At 42.8% G+C, this 14,622-nt stretch overlaps 2 protein-coding genes across 8 annotated transcripts in view; one reads left to right on the top strand and one right to left on the bottom strand.

Annotated features, from left to right (window-relative positions):
• The window catches only part of F2 (coagulation factor II, thrombin), an 86,275-nt gene extending 76,934 nt beyond the window's left edge, over positions 1-9,341 (top strand). The window contains exon 14 of the mRNA XM_077461474.1: positions 9,019-9,341. Within this exon, the coding sequence (XP_077317600.1) occupies positions 9,019-9,165 (147 nt within the window). The 3' untranslated portion in view covers positions 9,166-9,341. The remainder of the gene's footprint in view (positions 1-9,018) is intronic.
• Positions 9,342-10,919: 1,578 nt separating this feature from the next.
• The window catches only part of CKAP5 (cytoskeleton associated protein 5), a 72,201-nt gene continuing 68,498 nt past the window's right edge, over positions 10,920-14,622 (bottom strand). For 5 of the 7 annotated variants that reach the window (XM_077461414.1, XM_077461437.1, XM_077461445.1 and 2 more), the window contains 2 exons: positions 14,444-14,601; positions 10,920-11,633 (listed from right to left, as the gene is read on the bottom strand). In XM_077461414.1, the coding sequence (XP_077317540.1) occupies positions 11,376-11,633; positions 14,444-14,601 (416 nt within the window). In that variant the 3' untranslated portion in view covers positions 10,920-11,375. Of the gene's footprint in view, positions 11,634-14,105; positions 14,351-14,443; positions 14,602-14,622 lie in introns of those variants that run through there. The other 2 variants (XM_077461428.1, XM_077461461.1) reach the window with 2 other exon arrangements.

Below are 14,622 nucleotides of genomic sequence, written 5' to 3'. Positions count from 1 at the left end.
TGGGGGGGTTTTGAACTGTCCTGGCATTTTATGCACAACATTTAGAAGCTTATGTCACACATCACCCACTCTTCTAACCACTTGAAGAAAAAGCCCTTTCTGACACTTTTTGTTTACATGAAAAAATATTTTTTTTTGCAAGAAAATTACTTTGAACCCCCAAACATGAAGTGTTTTTTTAAAGCAAAAGCCCTACCGATTAAAATGGTGGGTGTTTCATTTTTTTTTTTCACGCGGTATTTGCGCAGCGATTTTTCAAACGCATTTTTTGGGGAAAAAAACACACTTTTTTTTATTTTAATGCACTAAAAATCACTATATTGCCCAAATGTTTGATGAAATAAAAAATATGATCTTAGGCCGAGTACATGGATACCAAACATGACATGCTTTAAAATTGCGCAGAAACGTGCAGCGGCGACAAACTACGTACATTTTTAAAAGCCTTTAAATGCCTTTACAGGTGACCACTTTAGATTTACGGAGGAGGTCTACTGCTAAAATTAGTACCCTCGATCTGACCTTCGTGGTGATACCTCACATGCATGGTGCAATTGCTGTTTACATATGCCACCAGACCAACGCTTGCGTTCCACGTTGCGCCTTAGCAGGGGGGTACAGGGGTGTTTTTTTTTATTAATTTTTTTTTTATTATTTATTTTGCTTTTTTATTTTATTTTTAAACTGTTCCTTTCATTTATATATATTTTTTTATGATTTTTATTGTTATCTCAGGGAATGTAAATATCCCCTATGATTGCAATAGATAGTGACAGGTACTCTTTTTTTTAAAAATTAGGGTCTATCAGACCCTAGATCTCTCCTCTGTCCTCAAAGCATCTGACCACACCAAGATCGGTGTGATAAAATGCTTTCCCAATTTCCCAATGGCGCTGTTTACATCCCGCAAAATCTAAGTCATGAAATGTTTGTAGCTTCCGGTGTCTTAGGCCATAGAGATGATTGGAGCCATTCTGGTCTCTGATCAGCTCTATGGTCAGCTGGCGGAACCACCGGCTGCATTCTCAGGTTCCCTGTTGGGACAGGAGAGCCTGAGAAAACCATGGAAGATGGTGCGGGGGGGGGGGGGACATTCCCTCCCACTGCTTGTAAAAGTAGTCTAGAGGCTAATTAGCCGCTAGGATTACTTTTACATAAAAGCCGACCGCTGGCTGAAAAGAATGATACCAAGATGATACCTAAACCTGCAGGCATCATTCTGGTATAAGCACTCAAAGTCCCGCAACATACCAGTATGTTGCTGGAACTGGTTGGGCATATATTGTAATTTTTTTTTCATGCAGCCTGTGGGCTGAACGAAAAAAAAATATTGATCGGTGGGTATGCCCACCATTAGATACCACCCTTCATCCACCCACTTTCTAATGGTGGGCATACATGCACCATTTATATATGCCGAAGCATGGGGGCATCCTCCCGCAAAAGGTAGGAGCAGATCGCTCCTCCACCCCTTATGCCCCCATGCTTCGGCATATATGCTCTTTTTTAACTGTGGTGGTGAAATCACCCCCGACAGTGCTGGAGTCGCGGCTTTATGTATCATGGGAGCAAACGCTGTTGCTGTCAAGATAAATAAATCCGCTCTGCAGCAGAATGGCGTACCTGCTAAGCAAATGATGGTTAACAATAAAACAAAGTAACATTACAGTATAACAGTAGGACTTACCATACCTGCAAAGCAAATACAAAAAAAAATCGCAAAAAATAACACATTTAACACAATCTGTGCCTAAAATATATATATATGCCGAAGCATGGGGGCATCCTCCCGCAAAAGGTAGGAGCAGATCGCTCCTCCACCCCTTATGCCCCCATGCTTCGGCATATATGCTCTTTTTTTAACTGTGGTGGTGAAATCACCTCCGACAGCGCTGGAGTCGTGGCTTTACGTATCGTGGGAGCAAACGCTGTTGCTGTCAAGATAAATAAATCCACGCTACAGCTGAATGGCGTACCTGAAAACAAAAAATGGTTAACAATAAAACATTGCAGAATAGAATACAGTACAAAGGAGCAGAACAATAGAGAGAGAATAGAGAGAGAGAGAACAATAAAACGACAACTATTTTTGGTTTTTTTATTTTATATTTTTTTTGGTTTTTTGTTTTTTTTACTTTTTTTTTTTTTTTTTAAACACTTTTTTATGTAACTTTAACACTTCTGTTGTAACGGTTCCAGCGGTTTGGGTCTCTCAAAATGCGATGGCATCTTGGGAGACCCTGTGAACGTGTGCCTAGCCTGTGCAATGCTGTACCCTACGCTAATACTCAACTAGTTCATGGTAGCGTTCAAAACATTCACCAATGCAAAGACCAGGATTGTCAGGACAGCGGGGACAACAATAACGGGTGTCACGCCTAAATCCGCGCTTTCTGCAGACACAACATTTTCTTTGGGGGGCTCGTTGGGTAGGGGTACTCGGGAGGACATAAATATAATGCCTCTCATGCAGCCGGCTTACTGCATCTGGTAGGGGAAGGTGAGGTGGAGCACCGTCTGGATACAGAAGGGCTCTGACGATATCCTCCTGGAATTTGAGGAAGGATCCAGTCTGTCCTGAAGCTTTGTGTAGTACATAAGCATTCAGTATAGCCAATTGGAATAAATAAACAGACACTTTTTTGTACCAGCGTCTGGCCTTACGGGCAACTAGATACGGCGCCAACAACTGGTCATTGAGGTCCACCCCTCCCATGTTAAGGTTATATTTGTGGACACAGAGGGGTTTCTCCACAATACCAGTCGCCGTAGGAATTTGGACCGTCGTGTCTGCATGAAGGGAGGTAAGAACGAAAACATTCTTATTATCCCTCCACTTCATAGCGAGCAAATTATTACTGCGCAAGCAGGCTCTCTCCCCCAGCCTAAGAGGGGACTCTACAAGCCGCTGGGGAAAGCCCCGGCGATTAGGTCGCACGGTGCCACATGCTCCAATCTGCTGATCAAACAAGTGACTAAACAGTGGCACGCTTGTGTAATAATTGTCCACGTACAAGTGGTACCCCTTTCCGAATAAGGGTGACACCATGTCCCACACTATCTTGCCAGCGCTTCCTATGTAATCAGGGCAGTTCTCCGGCTCTACGTGACTATCTCTACCCTCATAAACCATGAAACTACGTGTATAGCCTGTGGCCCTGTCACAGAGCTTATACATCTTGACCCCGTATCTGGAACGCTTGTTGGGGACGTATTGTTTGAATGACAAGCGACCAGAAAACTTAATCAGGGACTCATCAACGCAGACAACTTGATGGGGAGTAAACAAGTCTGCAAAACGTTGGTTGAAGTGGTTTATGAGGGGCCGAATTTTGTAGAGCCGATCGTATTCAGGGTCTCCACGAGGACGACAGAGTTCATTGTCGCTGAAGTGCATGAACCGCAAAATCATCTCGTATCGTGCCCTGGACATGGAAGCAGAGAACACGCGCATATGGTGAATTGGGTCAGTGGACCAATATGACCGCAATTCACTCTTTTTGGTTATGCCCATGTTGAGGGAGAGGCCCAGAAAGGTTTTAAATTCGGAAACCGTAACTGGTTTCCATTGTTTGGCAAGGGCGGACTGGGGAATAGTGGCGATGTGTTGAGCAGCGTACAAATTGGTTTGGTCCACAATAGATCTATAGAGATCTTCGGTGAAAAACAGTGAGTAAAAGTCAAGTGTCGTAAAATCAACTGTTTCCACGTTAATGCCAGGTTGGTCAGTGAATGGGGGAAGTACGGGTTCTGCAGAAGATGTGGGCACCCAAATAGGATTGGCGAATTCTGCAGGAAGGGCACTATGGGTACGACGGGCCTGTCTTTGTCTTCTTCTTGGTGGCAGCGGGACACTACTTGTGCTTGCCACCTCGCCAGCTTGAACTGCACTTATGGGACTCGCCACGTCACCACGTGTTACTGCAGTGCTGGATGTACGTCCAGGGTGTACTAGGCCGCTGGTGCTTGCCAGTTCACCAGAAGGTTGAGCGGCTCTAGTACGTCTCTGCTCCATACGAGTGACCTGCGGTTCCTGCACCTCAACAACAGAATACATACGGGATTGGGCACACCTGTTCTTAGCAGCGGCCTCATCTCCGTCGTCAGAGCTATCTGTCATGGAGCCGCTGTCCTCTACAGGATCGTATTCTGAGCCTGAATCTGACAGATGAGTGACGTCCTCTTCACTATCTGTCATGCTCAGAAACGTGTAGGCCTCTTCACTAGTGTACCTTCGCTTTGCCATTTTGGGCTCTAAATTTAGGGGTACACTAGTGAGACTCACAGGTAAAAAAGCACCTAGCCTGTCAGCGACTGTTTCAAAACGCTACAAAAAAAACTGTTAGCGATCGCAGGGATCAAGCCTGACTCTGCGAACGCTGCAGTTATGTGTGTTGTGTTTTATAAGTGACAGTGATCGATCGATACTGCACTTGGGTGGGCTGGGCTGGGCTTGGCGGAGGGGCTAAACGCAGGTGCTAGCGGGTATCTGGGCTGATCCCGCTAACAATGCGTTTTGGGAAACCTAAAATGAAGGCAACGCTAATATAGATCTGATCAGATACTATATTACTAAAGGGAGGTGTATGCTTTGCGCGTGGGTGTTAGCGGTACTGGCACTAACCTGACGCTGGGGCGACGCAGGCCTTATCTGACCCTCAAACTTATATCACCCGCCGGGTGATCAGGGGGTTAAACCTTTATTAGGTAATAAATGGCGGGTGCCCTGAAACAAAAAAAAAATAACTAACCAACCAGCGTCACCTGTAACAGTTATATGGTGATCACTGGTGAAAGGGTTAACTGGGGGGCAATCAGGGGGCTATGCGGTAGTATATGGGGGTCCCTGACGCTATAAAAAGCTGCGGCGAACCTAAATACTTACCTGCCTAACTAGCGTCACCTGTGACACTAATACAGCGATCAGAAAAAAATCGCTTATTAGTGACACTGGCGACGGGGGGTGATCACGGGGTTAAACCTTTATTGGGGGGGTTAGGGGGGCACCCTAGAGCTAAAGGGGGCTAACCCTAACTGCCCTAACAGTTATTACAGTCACAAATGACACCAATGCAAAAAAAAAAAAAAAAAAAAAAAAATAATAAAAAATGCACTTGGTGTCACTGTGACTGGGGGGGCAGGGGTGATTGGGGGGGTGATTGGGGGGTGATCAGGGGGGTGAAAAGTGTGCCTGGCGTGTTCTACTGTTAGTGTAGTGTTAGGTGCAACTCACCGATCCTCTCTCCTCCGTGCCGGAACGAAAAAGACCGACACGAGGAGAGATTACATCATTTCCTCTGCCTGTGTTTACAATACAGGAGAGGAAGTGATGTCACCGAGGATTTTCATTCGTCGGGAGCGATCGCGAGGGGGTGGCCATGAATGAATGGCCGTCCCCTCATCCCTGATCTCTCCCGAACGAATGCCGACCGCCGCAGGCACCGGGGGGGGGGCCCGATCGGGCCCCCCACCCGCGGGCAGGCAGGGACTTATATATACGCCAATATGCCTGCCCGTGCCATTCTGCCGACGTATATCGTCGTGCGGCGGTCGGCAAGTGGTTAAATACCACCAAAAGAAAGCTCCATTTGTGTGAAAAAAAAAGGACAAAAATTTCATATAGGTCCAGTGTTGCATGACTGAGTAATTGTCATTCAAAATGTGAGAGCACCGAAAGCTGAAAATTGGTCTGGTTATTAAGGGTGTTTAAGTGCCCAGTGGTCAAAAAACTGTAGTCCAAAGACCGATATAAATCTGGATAGCAGGGCGACACTTAGGCTGGTTTCATACCATTGCAAAATTGGATGTGGAGAAACTTTGCATAGCAGGAGATTGCGACCGGCTCTCTATGAAGCCGGTTCACACGTCTCCACGGTGGCTCTGGTGCAAATTGCACAGGAACTCTGTGCGTCTATTAGGTCTGAATTCAGTCCAAAATCTGACCTGAAAAAGGTGAATGGAGATGCACCACTGGCCAGAGACTCAATATTTCTATTTTTTATTGATTTGGAGCTGACCCATATCCAGATTAAAAAAACCACCACCACTTAAAACCCACTGGAGAAAACTCCCATCTACATTATGGTAGTTGCCACCATCCTAGATGAAAACAGGTTGGTGCCGCTGCCTCCCTGGCTTAAGCCTAGAACACTCATGCCAAAGGCTAGGCAACATCAGCCAGTTCAATAAAAAAACTGTCTGACAATCTGCCTGTGTGTTTCGCAGCCGGTCTGACAAAAGTGGAATGTTCATCCGGCTTCTGGCAGACGTGAATGCTGGAAAACCAGCAGCCAACCGGCTCCTGATCAGCGCTTTCAGCCAATGGCCAAGAGCACTGACCGAAGTGTTCTGGCAGCGGGACGGGCCTCCTGTCAGAACACAAAAAGCTTAGCGAGGGAAATTGTTATAGTAACATCAGACTGTTAGTACAGCAGCTCCGACCTGAGCTTTGTTTTTTTTTGGGTCAACTGAAGAAAAAAAAAAAAAAAAAAAAACACTGTGTACAGGCGGTCCCCAGGTTAAAAACAAGATAGGGTCTGTAGGTTGAGTCTGCAAGTCGGAACAGGTATTTTTATTTATTCAAGTATAGCTTCAGACAAAAAAAAAAAAAAAATTTTTAAGCTTTTTGGGTAGCACGGGAAGGGTTAACACCCCTCTCTGTCCCTATGAAAATTGGATTTTGAAAATTTTGGGTTGTGGTGGAAAGCCTTGGTGTAAAAAAACAAAAAAATAAAAATGCAACACATCAGTGGGAGGTACCTTTTTTCCCATAACTACTTTTACAGGTGTGAATTTTAGGGGTAGATTTCCTCTCACTTCCTGTTGTCTCCCTTCATTTGTAACTAGGGGACCACTTGTACTAGACTTTAGACTGATGTTACAGCCAGATTCATGTCTTCAATGATGGCCAGCTATGCTGTGGTCCCATCCTCCACACCATATTGTAATAGCCTCAGCTCTCCCCATTGCACTGGCTGGCCTCCCCACGGTGTCAAGCCCAGCAGGAAGTGAGCTTGTTGGCTCCTTACTATCCATCCACTCTGATGGCTAGACCAGGCAGTGTCCTGGGGGGGGTTAATGATGGGACCCATCTAGCCAGGTCTGTCACTGCACACTTGTACAGCTGGCTGCGTTTTGATTTTTGTATCCTTTAGCGTTGCTCTGCTATCCAGGTTTATATAGCGGTCTTTGGACTACAGGTTTTTAATAAATGTGTTAAAACAATTTAGACTATATTACTTATGCATTACAGCACAAGCACAGGAGCCATAATTGAATATTGAGTGGTCCAATAATACTTAGGTGTGCCCAACCAACGTGACTCAAGCATATCACTGGGATCTTTTAGGTCTTACAGGCCATCAGTATAATGGTTTTTCATTGCACTGTACATTTGTTCTGCTCATCGATGTAGCTTCCTTAGTTTTAAGAACTGAAGAAGCAGCTTGGAGAAAGTCTTCGACTGTCACATTCAGCTGCACTGGCTCTGCAAAGGACTATGAGTAATCAGCTAATGTACTCCCCTTTTCTTTAACCACTGGCCCATTCAGCCACCAGTAGGGAAGCAAATACCCAGTATTTTTTGGGGTATGGAGGACCATACAACTTAGTCCTCATGTGCTAGTCAATTGGTTCATTGTGGTTACCTGTTACCTGGAGTAGGGGGTGATGGTCCTCAGCCCTATGTAAAATTTTTGTCTAGAGCATCTCTTAAAGCAGGTTGTAAACCCTTACAACCAACTTTGACCTACAGGTAAGCCTAGATTAAGGCTTACCTGTAGGTCCAAGAAATATCTCCTAAACCTATACGGTTTAGGAGATATTTACCAGAAGACAGCGGCATGCAGGCGCCGTAAACCGCAACGTGCAAGCGCACTGGGCAGGCCACGGCGATATGCCGCTCGTGTCGGCTCCCGTGCGCACTTCCGGGTCTCGCTGCTCCGGCGCTGCGATTTGCCAGAGCCGAGAGACCCGGAAGTCACTCCAGGATACATGGCAGCGGCAAAGAGGAAGACGGAGGACCGCTTCGTTCTCAGCCAAGTTATTCATAATGAGCTAGTATGCTATGCATACTAGCTCATTATGCCTTTGCCTTACAGGGTGTGTTTTAAAAAAAACAAAAACAAAGTTTGCCTTTACTTCCTCTTTAACTTATACAGAGCTCTTGGTCAGCTTTCTTACCATTTCCTGTCCTGATGAAGGAGGTCAGGAGGCATCTACACTGGGGACAAACAAATGCCAAAACTTTGCAATTAGAAATGGTTCCCCAAAGCTAGACCCTGCAATAAAAAAAAAAAAAAAAATAAAAAAAAATAAAGCCTTGATGTCAGTGGTTAGGAAGGTGCCTAATCACAGGTGTTGAGTGGAGGGTGGCAACAGCCAGCATTGATGGTCATGGAATTTTCAAATCTCAACACCCCCCCCCCCCCCCCTATCGTTGGTGTGATTCTTAAAGTATGCACCAGTGTGGCTTTCAGTGGGACTTACCCCTGTGTTGCTATGTGAGGTCAGGCAGGAGATCACACCACAAACTGCTGGAAGTCTCTGCACCACCCTGGTGTGTAATGTAAAGCCCTGCATGAAATGTATTTATTTATTTATTTTTTAAACTCCTACTGGCAGCAGACACCTGTCAGAGTGAACTGGCCCTTAAAAAGTTTGGGAAATCCTTGGTTATAACATCTGGTAGGACAGAATTGTTTGCATCTTCCTGTCACAAAGACCCCTTTTCCCCTTATGTGTCCTGATGTCACCACAGACATTGCTAGATCTTCCTTGGGAAAAATGTCTCAAACAAGTAAAACCTGACTGGAGTTGAGTTATGTGGTTACACAATTATCCAGTTACTTTTCATTTTAACATTTGAGAATTTGTCAGAAGTAATGGCTGTGACAGATTACACAAAGTTTAGGAAGCATATTTTGTTTTTTGTTTTTTTTCCTCCCAACGTGTAAGCAGGAGTTCTCATTTACATGTGACTAAATGTTTTTGTATCACATTATCTCATTTTTCATTTAGGACCCAGTCAGCAATCGCTGGTACCAAATGGGCATAGTCTCCTGGGGTGAAGGCTGTGACCGGGATAACAAGTATGGCTTCTACACACATGTGCACCGCTTGCGGAAATGGGTCATGAAGACTGTGGAACAAAATGCCCTTTCTTAGAGCACCATATTAAAAAAGTCAAATCTTCCAGGATCCTTTACTGAACTGTGTAAGGGAAAAAAAAAACCCCACTGATTTACAGGGCACCACCTTGTGCCTTCTCAGCATTTAGCAGCTCAACATATCCAATAGTATATTTGTGCATGTCAATAAAGTGATTTAAACACCTCCTCAAAGATTGTGTGCAGGGTCTGTATTCTTCTAGGAGGAAATGTCACTTCCATCATTTCTAAATTCAGTTTTACATTAGTATTGTGAAGTTTCAGGGTTGCTTCCCAGCCTTAACTAAAGCTGGACAGTTTTTTCCTTCTTCCTCTCCCAGAATTGGAGCAGCCAATCCTGGGAGAGCTGGAGAACAAAGGTGGGGGATGTGAAGTACACAGAATGCCTCTCACACTTGTGCATGGGATAAGGAAATAAACTGTTAGTCACAGCAAGGGGGAAGAACGGACACCCAGTTCTGTTTTCATCTTACTGAAGCTCAGAGCTGGATTAACTATGTGGCAAGACTGGGCACAGATGAAATTACATGCTCTGCTTTAACAGATATCAGTCTTAATCCAAAAAAAATAAAATAAAAAAAAATAAAAATGTTCTTAGGTTTTGGGGGTTACACTTACCAGTAACATCTAAAGTGCTGTGTACTTCATAAAACAATGGAGGTAATTTTAAGGCCTTCATCACCTAAGCATGGTAGGTTATGTTTGAGGGTATCAAAAAAAATAAATAAAAAATAATAATAATAATAATAATAATACTAATACTAATACTAATACTAATAATAATACTAATACACATCTGGGCTGTATAGGTCAAGTAATTTATGCATGTCAATGCAGTATACACACACAGTGTTCAAACACATCACAATTCAGGACACCACAACCTCCTTTCTATCCAGTAGACTGACCATGTTCTAGTAATCAAGGGTTTAAGTGTAAGAAATGTTGACCTCAGCTCATAAAGGACCATGTTAGATAAGCTACAGGATATTGTATTAGACTGACGCATATAAACAACTATGACAGCATCCTTCTAGTACTATGCTTAAATGGTCAGGGCAATGCAGATCTGTTCTGCATGTTTTTTTTGTTTGTTTTTTTTTTACAAAAAGTCAATGCAATATTTGATTGTGATATTTGGCATATGGTTTGGGCTCCTGTTAAAAAGGAGGTTTTCAGGTTCAAACTATAGTTAACTATTAACTAAAAGCATTATGTTACTCTCGAAGTGATAGCAGCTAAATAAAAAACTAAAAAATGCAGTAAAAACTATAGCTTTGGAAAAAAAAAAAAAAAAAAAAGTGTTCTTCGGCTTCCATGCAATAATCCTCTGTAAACTCCTGAACCTCCATTTCGTACTCGTTTTGGAACAAGCAGTGTACATTAGAGCAGTGCATATGACAACTAGCCACACAAATTCTATGGTCCCTCTCGCAGCTCAGGGTGGCTATGTTCTCAAATACATACATTGGGGCCCATGGAGAACAAATGTAGTCATCAGCCAATAGAAAATAAGTTCATAGAAGGTACTCGGTTAAGAATACATACTTGAGTTTTTTAACTTAGAGTTTGCCACTTTAAGCTTTCTGGCTAAACAATTCACACCGTAAAAAAGGGAGGCAGAGATTATTAAGGCTAGGAATCAAGAATAGAGAAGCCTGTTCTTTCCATAGTCTTCAAGGAGGTGGGACATATCACCCGATTTTACCAGTTTTAAATGAAAAAAAAAAAAAAAAAAAAGTGGGTCTATAATTACTTACATTTTAGTCGTTTATTTTAAACTTTATTTACAAAAACATCATGCCATGCCTTACGATTCCATACAGAATCAGCGGTCCACTGCTTTATGTTAAATTAAAAGCAAGTCAATAAACAGCCACAGAGCTACAAAGATAAGAGCCATGAAAACGGACCAATAGAACCAGACAAAAGATCTAGATAGCCAAGGATTATGTATAGGACAAGGGGGAAGTCTGTACACTAAAACACACAGGAGGAGTTAGAACAGCAACGTATGTACAAATACTCAGCCACGGTAAATGTTGCTCTCCCTCCCCAGGATCAAAGAAAATACACATATGATACATAAAATGATAGTTTACAATAGGCCTAGAAGGAGCCAGAGCTAAGCAAGAGGCTCCTACAGGTCATAAAAAAAAAAAAAAAAAAAAAAAATTATAAGGACTGCAGCGCTGGGCTGAAGAGTTACTATTTTCGACTACTCTTAATTCTCTCCAGTCTCTTTTTTAAGTCATCTATGTTGTTAGCAGAGGTGGCCGAGGATGTATTGGATGAGGTGGTGGTGGTGCTGGCATGTGTCTGGTTGGAGTCGACATCCAAGTGCTGGAACTGCTCTCGAGATTCCCGGAGCTGAGAAAGCTTGCTGTGCAGCATGTCTGTGGAGGACAGCACTCCTGGGGCAGAGGACTTGGACAGCAAGTTGCTGAGTGGAGGCCTTTCATCCTGCTAGAAGAGGAGAAAGAAGAGAGATGACCAACACTTACTAAAACCCAACATGCAAGACAGCTTGTAGATTCTCAAACCACCTTCTCATTTTCCATAGTTAAGAGTATATAAACCCTAAACTTATTTAGTTTTGGGTAGACCACTAACATATTCCATTTCCTCCCACTCTGACAATGGTCAGCAGGACAAAAACAAAAAAACAAAAAAAAAAAATAGTAGGGTTAACCACTTGCCGACCAGCTCCTGTAGATATATATATGTCGGCAGTTTAAAGACAGATAGCTTGGTAACAGCAGCAGCTGCTGCCACAACCAAAGATATCCATCTTTGGAGCTGGCGGTCGTGTTTACAATAATGGTGGTCTCTGCAGCAGATTCGCCAAGAGATCACAGTTATCGGCGGCGGGAGAGGAGCCACCCCCCTCCCGTGCCCTCCACCACTTACCGTTGGCAGCGGTGATCGGGACCTGTCCGTGGCTGGGTATGGCGACGAGTGAGGGGAAGATGGCCCCCACCCGTCTCCATACTACAGCAGGGCGGAAGCGATGTCAAAACGTCACTTCCACCCATACATCTTAAAGGGCCATTTTTTCTGTTATTTTTTCAAATGACAACTTTTTTTTGCATTTAAGTCCAAATATGAGATCTGAGGATTTTTTGACCCCAGATCTCAGATTTAAGAGGACCGGTCATGCTTTTTTCTGTTACAAGGAGCGTTTACATTCCTTGTAATAGGAATAAGAGTGACCCATTTTTAATAAAAAAAATTTTTTAAACTGAAAAAACTAAACTTTAACAAAAAAACAACAACAACACACTTTTTTTTAAAGCACCCTGTCCCGACGAGCTTGTGTGCAGAAGCCAAACGCATACATGAGTAGCGCTCGCATATGAAACCAGTGGTCAAACCACACACGTGAGGTATCGCCGCAATCGTTGGAGCGAGAGCAATCATTCTAGCCCTAGACCTCCTCCAACTCAAAACATGCAACCTGTAGTTTTTTTTTTTTTTTTTTTTAAAACATCGCCTATGCAGATTTTTAAAGAGAAAAAAAAGTTTGATGCCATTCCACGAGCGGGCACAATTTTGAAGCGTGACATGTTGGGTATCAATTTACTTGGCGTAACATTCTTTCACACAAATAAATAATATATAATATATATATATATATATATATATATATATATATATATATATATATATATATATATATATATATATATATATATATATATAGATAGCTAACTTTACTGTTGTCTTTTTTTATTTAAAAAAAGTGCGCTTGTAAAACCGCTGCGCGAATACGGTGTGACAAAAGTATTGCAATGGCCGCAATTTTATTCTCCAATTTTCTAGTACAAAACTTTTTAACTTGTAAACAGTCTGAAAAAGAGGCCTGGTCTTTAAGGTGGTTAATCTACCCAACTTGACAAGAGACAATGAACAGGCCAACACTTATGTGACAGATCTAAATGTACTTGGGGCTTGCCTCCTACCCACCGATTATGGCCCATAGAGAGCAGATCATTCTCCATTGATGGACAACATTGTGATCAACACAGAGCGAGCTTTGGATTAATTCTCAGAATAAGGACAATAAAGATTCCCTTCTGGAATGGATGTAAAGTTTAAAGTTTTAATCTTGTACAGGGTAATGATCAGAGAATATGGTGGCCTGCCTGCAGGCTGTCTTGGAGAGGCCCCTTCACTTGGGACAGAAATATTTAACAATCTCCCTCAAGAAATCTATGACGAAAAATGTATTTTTTATATCAGACTGCTGGAACAGTTTTTCTTCTGGCGACTTGTCTAGTGGACAAAATACACAAGTTTGTCTCTCCCATTGTGTACCTCCCCATTGTTATTAGTGTTAACCGGATTCGCAGAAACAGACAAACAATAGGTGACTCCAATTGACTAACACTTGGAGATTGTCACTCCCATAAGTTATGATGGATTAGCTGTGTCAACTTAAGCTTCTTATCTAAACCATTGTATGATGTTTTGGGCAAATATTTGGTTTTATTGTTTATCTGGTGACTGACCTCATTTTGAAGTGTATAAAAACCTCAGTCATTGCGTTAGATTTTACCTCAACATCTTGTCTGTGTACAAGTCTTGGGGTTAGTTTTAGCTCGTTTACTGGAATGGTTTTGAGGGTACCTAGGCTGGGTGCCAGGCAGTCACAAAAAATATCTATGTGTATACATATATATACCCAACTTTACAGTCAGGATCCACTCAGATGCTTGAACCAGCAGCCTGAGCAACCTCTCAGAAAACTGCTGGGAGACTGAGCCAGTGACTGTCAGCAGCTTTTTGATCAGTGAAGACTGAGCAATCAGTAGTCTTAGGAGTGGCAGGGGACAGATGCAGCATGGGATTAAGGAGAGCGTAATTTTATTATTATTTTCGGAAACCTGAATTTATTTATTTTTAACTTTGAGGTATAAACACCAAGTACTGGAAACTCAAAAAATTACATTTGGGCAAAATCATTTTTCCAGAAGGGAACAGTTATACAATGTAAACTCTAATCCTTCCCATCAGATCAGGTAAAAAAGGTCAAACCTTTTGGTAATGGGAGCAGCACTTGAGGAAACCTAGAGCAGGATTTTACTGGAAATCTTACTTTCCATTTATACATACAGGCCACACTGTTGTAGGAAATCTGTACTCCATGACATATGAAGGCCACACATCCAAGGAAAGGTAAACTGCAGCAATACATTTTTATTCTTGGGTTAACATACATTTTAAGCATCTTTCTCTAACATTTACAACTTCCACGTACTATGGCTCTATATTACCTTGGCATTATCAAGACCACATCTCTGGCGCAGGATTTTCAGTCTCTCCAAGTACACAGAGGGTCCTACCTCCTCTCCATTAGTAGTGTTTATAGTGGGTTGGGTCACACTGGTGACTGATGGGAGAGGGTTAGTCTCAGTCGCATGTGGAGAGATACCTGTGAGCCAAGGGGAAGAAA

Source organism: Lithobates pipiens, unplaced genomic scaffold (genome assembly GCF_037356315.1).
Source record: "Lithobates pipiens isolate NorthernLeopardFrog02 unplaced genomic scaffold, aLitPip1_a1.2 Scaffold_10, whole genome shotgun sequence".
In the NCBI taxonomy this organism is placed as follows: Eukaryota; Metazoa; Chordata; class Amphibia; order Anura; family Ranidae; genus Lithobates; species Lithobates pipiens.
Note: the sequence above shows the minus strand (reverse complement) of the source record. Positions and strands in the feature narration are given on the sequence as shown.